The sequence below is a fragment of the Phasianus colchicus genome, chromosome 6, assembly GCF_987193195.1.
Source record: "Phasianus colchicus chromosome 6, bPhaCol1.hap1.1, whole genome shotgun sequence".
NCBI lineage: Eukaryota > Metazoa > Chordata > Aves > Galliformes > Phasianidae > Phasianus > Phasianus colchicus.
In genome coordinates this window covers 39,205,489-39,216,957 of record NC_143441.1, presented here as the reverse complement: position 1 = coordinate 39,216,957, position 11,469 = coordinate 39,205,489, and the positions used below count along the sequence as shown (strand labels likewise).

The following is an 11,469-nucleotide window of genomic DNA, read 5'->3' as shown; positions in this document are numbered from 1 at the left end:
GCATATAGTCATCTCTTCCCTTTCTCTTCCACCATTCGAAGGCCATCCGCTAACCTCACTCCTCCCTCCATGAATTAAAGGTACTTCTCTCATCTACACACCATTACCTTCACCTCTCATGGGCTCCTGTATTTCTGAAGGTATATCCACTATGGCTATCTCTACACTACAGAATTCTGTGCTGGTTCTGAGTGTGAACACCTGATCTCGATGCTTTGATGAGAGAATTCCCTAATGTAGCTCTTAGTAGCCCTATTTTCCCTCTCTGTGAATAGCTTTGCCTTCATGTGGCTGCTCTGTGTTGTGGCCACTGCCCTTGGCACACTTTGCCAGTAGAAATACCAGCACTGAGTCCCATCTCAGTCCAATGCAGGGACTGTGGGTTTCCTCTGAAAGTTGTCTTAGAGTGTTAACACAACACTTTTTACTCAGCACACCTGAAGAATGCTGCTTTTTATGATAACTGTCACACTGTGGGCTGATATTCTATGGTCCATCTTTTTGTACTTCAAAACACCAATTGAAACACACAGGCACTCTGAGACTAGACAGACTAACACAACTTCTTGATTTCTTTTTTTGCTATGCTTTAATTCATCTGATTACTTGTAATTCAATGCTGTTCTCTAAAAAGCTCAAACCAGTACTCAGCTTTCATTCTCTCCCCAAGCAGTTTTCTCTTGCATCATTTAAGGCTCTGGAACTCAGAGCCACAGGGGGCCCTTCACGTGCAGCCTTCATGAGCAGCCTCCACAAGCAACCTCAAATTTACTCAACTCTTTGCTCTAGTACTAAAGACAGCACAAATGTTCTTTCCATTCCATTTTCAGCAAATGTCTCACTGGATTTATTGCAACAGACGAGTAATGTGCTCTTGAATCTTGAATTAGCTGAAAATCTCCATCTTAAGATATGTTTACAAAGGTGCATTCCATTACTGATAGCTGAGCCCGCTGGACCTGCAAGAAATCCCAGACTGCCCAATTCATTTCTGTTGTAATAATAATTACAAGGCAACATTGTTGATGCAATACAAATGAAAATTGTTTTCAAAACGTCTTTCTTACATTTATCTGAATGAGATACTGCTGAGCCAGGAGCTTACGCCATTGAAAAGTGCAATATTTGGTAAACAGAAAAATACACTGAAACTTTAAATTATCACTCTTTCATATGTATCAGTGCTGAGATAGTAAGACTGAAAACTATTCATAAGTTAGACATGTGAATATTAAATAATTTATACAACATTTGTGTAAAAAAAATCAACAACTGAAATTCCCTTTTAGGAATCAGTAATGAACAGGAATTTGCTTAAATAACACTCTCAACTTTGCCAGGTCTGCAAAATGCTGTACAAATGAAGATATAGTACAACGTTCAAACCTTCACACTTAGGTGACAGAAGTCACTTCTGTAATGTTGGTGCCATACCTTCGGAGAACTCAGCAGCAGTACATACCAGCAACTCTTTCACTGGCTTATTGCTACATCACGAAAACAGCCACAGGCCTATGTCACTTCAAAGCAGTCTTGTTTAAATAAAGCATTAAAACATGTATTATATAGATTAAGGAGGAAAAAAATCACAGAAACATATGGCTTGTTTTAAAAACTTGTGTTTTTCTACTTCAATTTGAGGAATGGACAAAGTAATGCAGCAATGCTTTTCCCTGCACAGAGTCAAACATTTTCTTCCTTCCACGCTCCTTGCTGACAACCAAAACTGAGCAGCTATGCTGAAACAGCCCATGTCCCAGTGATGGGGCAGGGAAAGCTTAAAGCAATCATGTGAAATTACTGGAATAATGACATAAGTCAGACTTGTTGACGCATTTTATTGTGAGATGGGGAGTCTGGTAAAAAACTAGAAAATGACCATGATGTAACAAGGAACTTAAAAATGAAGTTTCAGATTTGTAACATACATACATGAATACAGGAACAAATTGGCACAAAAATGTTAAACGTTGTTCCCAACACTGTTTATAAGATTATTCTAATTTGGCTTACTAAGGAAATGAGAGTTTTATGGTTAGGCTAATCTCTTAATAAAACTGCAGAGCATCATGCTATTAGTCACACAGTGAATTTCAAAATTTAAGAGCTTTATATTAAAAACTGGGTAAAGGTAAAATGAATTGATTGCAATTGTAAAATTAATACATTCCCATTTTAATTCATCTGTTCTACAGTCCAAGGCAAGTATAAATGTTAACATAACACTGTTAAATCAAATCTCAATGCAAGAGAACCGATTGCATCTCTACTTTAAATCTTATCAACTTTCCAAATTTTCATACTAAAATATATTATTGTATTAATACAAACTACAGTATTATACACTACACTGTGTAATAAATAAAGAAATATAAAAATAAGACACATAAATATAAAAGTTTTCTAAAACTAAAAAGGTACATATGTCAGTAAGAAGGGTATTAATACTGCCAGGTTTGGAGACATACAGTACAAAATGTTGCACAGATCTATAAACTAAAAGAAATAAAATAATACTGATAGGTAAAAATCAGCTAACATTGTTAATAAATGGGGTCCATAATAACTAACATTTGAAAAAACTTATGAGCCAGATAACATGTCATGTATGTGTCTGAAATTAAAGTAAACCGATAAAGCAATAAAGCAGATTAGAAAATTTCCCTTGTAATTATCGTAGAGAAATTCTGCAAGTCAGGTATTAACCAAAAATACCACCAAATAATTAAATAATGAAAGATACCAGTGTTCTTACTTCTCTGATGGCTGAGTGTTTTTTCCCCCATGATTAGATTAGAAGTTTGATACAAATCAACAAATGCTAGTTATTGTAGGCCACGCATTGGAGAAAGGCTGGTGAGAGCCTTTGTAATACTGATAAATGGCACTTACAGCACACAGGTCTTGCATAAGGCCAAAGGAGATACAAAGCTTCATATCATATCCTTCATATTGTTACTACATACTCAAAACACAATTACAAACACTGATTTTGACAACTTTGCTGTCCTTACCGGTATTAACACTGTTAGTCCCTGCAATCAGAACTCAACAACAATCTTTTCAACTACATTTTTAACCACGTGAGTAAGAAACTTCAGTTCTTCTATCATCTGCTTTCTTAAGGCTAACAATACACTTTAAATGATAATATGCTCTACTACAACATCTAATGTTATAACCGCTACCTTCTAGGTTGAATTTACAAAGGTAGCCAAGCACTGTTAGAGGTTTCTGCAAAAGGGAATTCTGTAGTGCAGAAGTTCTCACATTTTAAAAACATAATAAAATACTGAAGCGGATTTAGGAAATGTTTTGCCATTAAAAAAAAAAAAATAATAGAAATCTCTCCCAATTGTACAGCTTAAAAATTAATCAACGTAAGAATGAAAATTAATACTGATAAAACAAACAATGCCAGATGCTTGTCTAATAAATCAGGTTTCCTACAACCTGTTAAACCTTCGCTTCCAGAGTCACTGTATTTTTCTAATCTGCTTCATGTTACAAACTTGTTCCTAACTTTGAAAACTGTGTGAAAAATTACTAAGTTTGAGGTTCAGGCACACCTGGATTTCTTTTTTTTTTCTTTTTTCTTTTTTTTATATATATATTTTTTTACACAGTAGTGAACAGAAATCACAGTATGCAGGCTACCGTGTTTCCATGAAAAGCATGTATAATATAGAACGAACTTCATTACCGATTTATTTTTTTCATATAGAAAAAACTATCATTTAAGCTTTATTTGTTTTTTCTTCTGACACCTGCCCATTGCTCTGTATAACTTCTGGTTCTGCATTGCTTGCTTGATTTACAACGTCATCGTTCTTGTTACCTTCAGTTTTCCCTTCCTCTTCTTCTTCTTCTTCTACTTCTTCTTCCTCCTCTACATCTTGTAGTTTTCTACATTCTTTTTCTTCCTGAAGTCCTTCTACCTCCTTTTCTTCTTCCTCCTCCTCTTCTTTTTCACTATCTTCCTCTTCTTCCCTGGTTAGACTCTCTCTCTCATCGGAGTCGATCTGCGATGGCGATGCCCTGGCACCAGCATGCTCGCTGCTGAGCACCTCCTGTCCCACCTCCTCCTGCTCCGTGCTGTCACGCTCCTCTGCCTCTCTTTTGCAATAGGAGTAGCGATGATTCATGTGTTGAGAGTATGACCCCGAGTGTGAAAAGCGCTTTCCACATTTGTCACATTGGTAGGGTTTCTCCCCAGAATGCAGTCGCATGTGCTCGATCAAATGGTGTTTGTGTTTGAAGGCTTTTTTACAGATTCCACACTCATGAGGTCTTTTACCTAGAAAATAAAGCACACACACACACAAAAGGATAATATTTTAAAAATCTGTGCTGCTGCTTTCATTATAAAATGCTGTTGGTGAATGTAGTATCAACAGTGAGTAATTGCGTTTAACAGTTTGCTCTCAACACTGTCAGTCTGGGTTTCTTGCATGGGGATACAAGGTACAAGGGCACGTTGTTAAAGTAGAAATGTCATTTGTAACCTTCTTATGAAAAATGAACATCAAGAGATAAACAGATTCTCAGATGTAACTCAGAGCACAAAACAAGAGTGAATATAAATAGATCAGAAAAGGAGGCATTTTTCTTTCAATAAAAGTTATTCAAACTTAAAACCATTTCAGCTCTTCTATACTGATGGAAATTTAAAATCAATGAACTTTCACGTTAGCTTTCATGCACAAGTCCTTGTACCAAGTCACAGGTAAAAGGAAAATCATTCCAAAATCCTGCCTGGGACAGGTGAGTGCCTGACTACATGTATACCAACTGGAAAAATCCACTTTGTTTCATCTACTCCTCTTCCTGCTCTTTTTTCTATCTTTCTACTTGCCTCTTTACTACTTGCCTTCTTGCTGCTGTGTTTAGAGACTCTTGTAAAGACAGCATGGACCCAGCTATGCTATCTTGATTCCAACACTCCAAGTTGTTAGGCAAAACAAACTCATACAGCTTCCGCCCAGACATAAAAGACCCAGACAATGAGACAGCGGCTCGCTGCTCGTGCTCCACATCACACTATGTCAAACAAGCAGCATTTCTGAACACCGCACTTCATTTAAGAGCAGAACGGAAAACACAAATGTGTTATGAAAAGGAGGATTAGAGAGTCTCGGAGCAGGAAGGTATGAAAATAGAAGATATTCTTAATGTACACAAGTTGAGAGGTTTAAACAAATGGTAAAGACAAAGGGGAGCCTTTTATGTTTTCAACTGTATGTTTAAGTAAAATGAAACAAAAACATTAATATGCAGAAACATAATGTAGGCAATTAATCAACAAGAAAAGACCTTTTTGAAGAGATCACTGAAGAAATAGAAGGGTAACACTTATTCAAAAAAAAGACTGAAGATACCCGAACAATTATGAACAATTAGAAATAAAAACCAAAGCCAAAATGATATTCCTTTGAGATTACATTCCGTGTCCAGTGAATGTTTAGTAAGTTCAGATAACTAAAAATATGGCTCAATTAGAGAACCCTTCATGCTAGGTACACAAGCTTTCAATGTAAAGTATCATACATACACATGGCCCTTTTTTATAATTCACAGTTTTCGTTTAAAACCAGGCAAGGTGAATTAGAAATAATAAATCATTGACTGCATATTGTAGCACACAGATGATCGTCCATGAGCCAGATGGAAGAAAATCCCAATATTTCTATTTAGGGTTTAGATCTTACAAATTTAAACACGGAATTGCAGTTCTGTCAAATAAGTACATAAAGCATGGGTTCTAAGCAAGGCTGGGCACAGATGATAATAAGGATTATTATACTTGCCTCTATTCTTACAACGCTTTCTGAGAACTGAATTTCAGTTGAGCTTATCAGTTTCTCAGTATCAACAAAACAAAGATCTGAAACTGCATTTCCTAGTACATACCTGTGTGTTCATACTTATGTCTCAATAACGAGCTGCTCTTCTGGAATATTTTGTCACACAAATCACATGCGTACATCCCATTTTCTGTCTTTCTCATCTTTTTCTTTGGGGGTGTTGAATCAGAATCATTTTGATCTTCTACATTTGATACTCCTTCTGAGCTAGTGTCCTGCCTTTCGTCCTTAAGAAAAAGCACAAAAAAGGTTGGGTTCAAGAAAAAAAAGCACTGATGCAGCACACAATTTATAAAACATAAGCTGAAGCTGCACAGTTGTTTCCATTCCATTCAGTAAATGGAAAAACAAAATTGTTTTGACCTACATAGTCAAAATCTTTCACTGCACCTATCTGCCCTGTAGACCCCACCATCATACAGATGCAATCCCTGGTGGGACTGACTAATCATATTCACAGAATCACCAAGGCTAGAAAAAAACTCCAAGATCACCCAGTCCAACCATCCTTCTACCACCAATATTTCCCCACTAAACCACATCTCATAAACTTTAACACGCAAGCATTCTCATAAATCCTCAAAGTTTCTTAGTTTCTGGTATAGAGAAGCCTGAGCCTGCATAAAATGCTGAATAGACAATTTTAAAGATTTAATTAGAAATGCTAAGTCTTTATGTGATCCACTTCTGTTCTGCTATGTCTCTGCCTCCATGAGTGTAGGTAATGCTCAGCAGGACTGAGTCTTGTTAGGTCATGTCTGGAGGTACTCAGGGAAGAACAGAACAGGAACAAAGTATGATGAATACCCATTGTAGTTCCAGTTGAAAATACTTCTGAATTTTGTTTAAAGTGACATTATGGTGTAGGACACATTATCTACTCTGCAAGCTAAGAAAGCACAGCAGAGTGAAGACAGTATCAAGAATTTACAAACAGTTCATTTTCTGGATGTTGGGAAAGAGGAGATAAGGAGCCACCAACAAATATACACTATGACTTTACACTGGTTTTTCATCCAGAGTATTAAGCTGTCCTCAAAATATTGAGCACTGATGTTCTAGAAAACCCCTTCTGAATGGTAGAATTTAGTGAAGAACTAACTTGTCCATGCACAGAACTAGATTGTTGCTGTCAGTCTGGATCTACACTGTTTGAACTGACAACTTTGCAGAGGTGTTAATGGTGGCATCTATTACCCCCTAACAAACAAGAATAACGTTCAGGATAGGTTTGTGCTTACATTTTCTCATAGAATCACAGAATGGCTTGGATTAGAAGGGATCTTAAAGATTACCCAGTTCCAGCCCCCCTGCCATAGGCAGGATTCCTACCAAGCAGCTCAGGCTGCCCAGGTTCCATCCTACCTGGCCTCAAAGACCTCCAGAGATGGGGCATCCATAACCTCTCTGAACAGCCTGTTCCAGCGCTTCACCACTCTAAATATTACTTAATTTATTTTGACAGTTTTCTATAAATTTAGTAAGGATACACCATGAACACATCATATACAATGCACAGGAACACAGAGGCTTCAGTACCTGACTTCCGTTGGCTTGGGTCTGTTTTGGTGGTGTTTCCTGAACTGCAGGACTAACTGTAGTAGAGTACGTATAAGCCACCTGGGGAATCAAAATGGTTTGCTTATTGGCAGCAAGAGCTCTCAAGCATGGAACACTGTTCTGGTCAGCAATGGCAACAATTGTAGGTAACTGGGCAGTGACTGTAGGTATAGCAATATTTATGGGATTGGCACTTGGTGGGATTACATTTACAATAGGATCAGAGTCTGTAATACTGTTGTCCTTTTGTGGTTCTTTTTTTGCGCAAGTTAAGTTCAAAGGTTCTTCCTGGACAGAATAAACACTGTTCTGGTAAACACTAGTTATGGTAGATCTTTCCAACAGTTCTCCATGTTGCTTTGGTAGTGAAAGGTCAAGAGGTTCAATTTGTGGCTCTTCTTGTACACCCTCAGCTGTGTACGTATAACCCTGTGAATTTCTTGATGAAGAAAGGTTTAGTGGTGATGGGGATGGCGTGCTACTGCGTGAACCATTCTGAGTTGATCCCCCTGATGAAGTCTGAGATTTACTTGTATTGGCCGGATTTTGTGAGTTGTTTGTGCTGTTCTGGGGCTCACTCTCATTTGTAGTTGCTGCTTGATCCTCATTATCTGTGGGACTGCTTATTTTAACTTGTTCGGGAGAAGATGGTCCAGAAGACTGCACAGAAATTTGTCCAGCTTGCATTTTTTCAAACCACTTTTTTACCACATCCAGTGGTAGGTTTACGGAATCGGCTATTTTTGAAAGCTCTTCTGCGTTTGGTTGTGCATTTAATGCATAATATGCCTTTAGGAGCGATAAAAGGTTCTTTAAAGGTGGCTGACCAGGAGATAAGTTGTTCTCCCCAGTTTCGGATGGGGAAGGGGAGCTGGGCTTCTCAGCTTCTGTTCCACTGGACTGAGGAAGCTGAGGAGGATTTTTTGTTTCATAGTGCTTTAATTCTTGAAGTGCATTAAGATCTCCTGGACAGTCATCACAAAGAAGACAAGTGCTATCATTGGTCTCTCCTTCAAAGTTTTTATCTTTCTCAGACTTCACCGTAAGATCTTCTGGTAACTTTTCATTTTTGCAACTGTTTGTAGGAACAGAATGTTCTTTTTTTAGATTTTGGGGAACAACCTGAAGTTGACTTGGCTGCTCCAAGCTGTAGTTGATGATAATTTTGGTTGTCCCATCTTGGTCAACCAAAGGAAGACTGATAGCTGAAATGAGGGAATGGCCAGCTTGTTGTATAGATGCATTGCTGATTGTTTCTTGTTCTTTGGATGCAAGATTAGCATGATTGTTTTCCAATACTTGCCTTATTACATTACCATCCACTGCCACCTTAAGTACATTTTGAATGTCACTTAAGTTGATGCTTATGGGAGACACCAGACCCACTGTTGGCAGAACAACAGCTTGCACCACACCCTGAGGAGAACTGGTTGCCTGCAATGGGCTACCACCACTAAAAACCCCATTCTGCAAAGGGGTTGAACAATTAATTCCTGAAGCAACCACTATGGGCTTGAATTCATAATCCACAGGTTCAGTTTTAATTTGGTTAACAGGAAGTTGCTCTTGCAAGGGTTTATTTTCTATCTTTTGTCGTATCTGTGGTCTTGCTGGGCTACCGGGCGATGCAGAAAGGGAAGGGGAGGAGCACTGAGACGTCTTGAGCCCTGACCGAGCGCGACCATTCACGGGCATCAAACCAATACACTTCTTACTGCTTATGTGTGAGCTGTATGAACCAGAATGGGAAAAACGTTTCTTGCAGTTTGGGCACTCATATGGCTTCTCTCCTAAAGATTAAAAAAAAGAAAAAAAGAAAAAGAAAAAAAAAGAAAAAAGACATATGCAATAGTTTGCTAGGTTACAATAGCTAGTAGTAGCTTCATCAAACAATAGTAACTAGAAAAGAATATATTAAAATTACTCCTCAGAGCCCTTCAGAGCCCTAGGGAAAAAAGTTCTTTACATTGAATTGAAGACCAAGAGCAATTATATCATCTATAGCTCTGATCCCAGGGTCCTGTGGTAAGTTTCACTATGACCCAGCAGACATACAGAATGGCACCCATGTGATCATGACACATTCCAGTACTTTCTAGTAACTGCCTACATATCACACAAATGAGTCTGTGTGGTACTTGAAGATTTCATTAAACTCCATTCCAGTAGTAATACTACTAATGTCAGAAGCAGCATAAGCCACTTCAGAAAAAAAACACAGAATATGCTTAACCAAAGAAAAACTATAAATGCAAATCATAATTAAATAAAGAGTTATATGCATTTTATTGAATCAAACTCAAGTACAATATATCTGTATCTTCCTATAACACTCATCAGCTGAGTAAAAACAAGCAAAGTTTAAGTAAAGGGAAACTAGACACATGCATGAAACAGATGAACATTTGCCTTCAAAGATGTACCCCAGGTTAAATGGTTGGGAAGATGCATACAATGATGCAATCATGACACCCACAGACAGAGGTGACTTTTCAGGGGATCTGGGTTACAGAGGAAGAAGAAAGAAAAGAAGGAAAAAGAACAGCTGGCCTGCATCAGACTGAAAAGCCTGTTGGCTAAAGCCTTCCCATGCACAGGAGCAGACCCCACTGCTCTGTGGAAATGAAATTAAGATGATGTTTCCTGAGCAAGGGCTTCTAAGAGTACTTAATTGCTATTATCATGGCTGATACCAACCAATAAGAAAGGAAAAGGTGGCCTAACGCCTTGTTTTCAGACTTATGCTAGTGAGTAAATTGGGTCAAATAGAGAAATTGAAGCATACTTATTATTATATAATATTTATAAATACATAACATTATAAGTTAATTATTTATAAATTGATGCCGCTGTGACAGGGTGTGACAATCTCACATTTGTGCCCTGAGGCCATTTTAATCATCCTGTACTGGGGAAAATAGCAGCCACAATAGGGAAGTATAGTTGCTATATCCTGATTGCTATCAATTAAAGTTTTCTAGCAAGGCTCACAACTAGCTAAGTGGTCTGCAAATGCTGAGAAAAAACAGACAAGCGAGAAAGACCAGAAGGATGTCCCATTTCTTCTGCCACACGTGAAGCTATTTTAAATGTCAGAGCTCAAATTGCAAATGTAAATCCTCTTGAGTTATCCTACATATTTTCAGTGCACAGTTGAAGGCTGCAGTCAGTAGGTACAGAGTCTCAGAAAAAGACAAGGGAAAGCCCTAATATTTTAAACTTACACTTACAAGACTGATATTGCATCAAAGTTATACAGAGTAGGAAAGCTAGCATTAGTACATAATTCAGTGCTTGTTTTATTTACCACTGTGAATTCGTAGGTGCTCCTTTAGATGATGTTTATATTTAAAAGCTTTTCCACATTCAGTGCACTTGAATTTTCGATTACCACTGGACTGCGTCACATGTCTCTGCAAGAAAGAATTTGCAATTATTGCAACAAACAGCATACTGGAAAAAAAGCCTGTATTTTCACACAGTAACAGAGAAAATGTAATACAAAACTGAAAATAATCACAATTTGAAGAGACTGAAATTGGCATGTACTATGCATGAAAAAAAAACAAATCAGAAGTCAGGTTAAAATCGAGCCAGGTGCATCTTCTAAATAAATCTGGTAAAAGGGAATAAAAAGTATTTGTTCCTTCTCCTAACTTTAGGTGAAGCTTGACTGACCCACTATGTGAGTAAGTTCCAGCATATACACAGATTGAATGTGTGAAAGAAAAACTGAACAAAAGCCCAAGCCCACCAACCACAGAATATGTCACAAAAGACAGAGAAACATTAAAGCGTATAAAGGCCTGTTTAAAGTTTAATCAGTTGACTTGATTTTTCCATTTACTGCTTGCAGTACTTGGCCTGGGATTACTTTACATAACGGTGCCACAGGACTGCTCAAGAGAAGATGGCTCAGTGACAGCAAAGGTGCTCAGTCACAATTGATTCTTAAAATAAAGAAAAACTTAAATTAAAATAAATAACAGTATGGAGTTCCTCAGCATGCAACATCACAGTTCTTCACTGTTTGCACTGATGCTCT

General features: G+C 37.8%; 1 protein-coding gene across 4 annotated transcripts in view; it reads right to left on the bottom strand.

The window, feature by feature from the left end:
* Positions 1-1,821: 1,821 nt before the first annotated feature.
* ZEB1 (zinc finger E-box binding homeobox 1) overlaps positions 1,822-11,469 on the bottom strand; it is a 106,476-nt gene continuing 96,828 nt past the window's right edge. For all 4 annotated transcript variants that reach the window (XM_090143064.1, XM_031616050.2, XM_031616052.2 and 1 more), the window contains exons 6-9: positions 10,732-10,837; positions 7,404-9,214; positions 5,911-6,091; positions 1,822-4,297 (exon numbers count right to left, since the gene is read on the bottom strand). In XM_090143064.1, the coding sequence (XP_089999190.1) occupies positions 3,738-4,297; positions 5,911-6,091; positions 7,404-9,214; positions 10,732-10,837 (2,658 nt within the window). In that variant the 3' untranslated portion in view covers positions 1,822-3,737. The remainder of the gene's footprint in view (positions 4,298-5,910; positions 6,092-7,403; positions 9,215-10,731; positions 10,838-11,469) is intronic.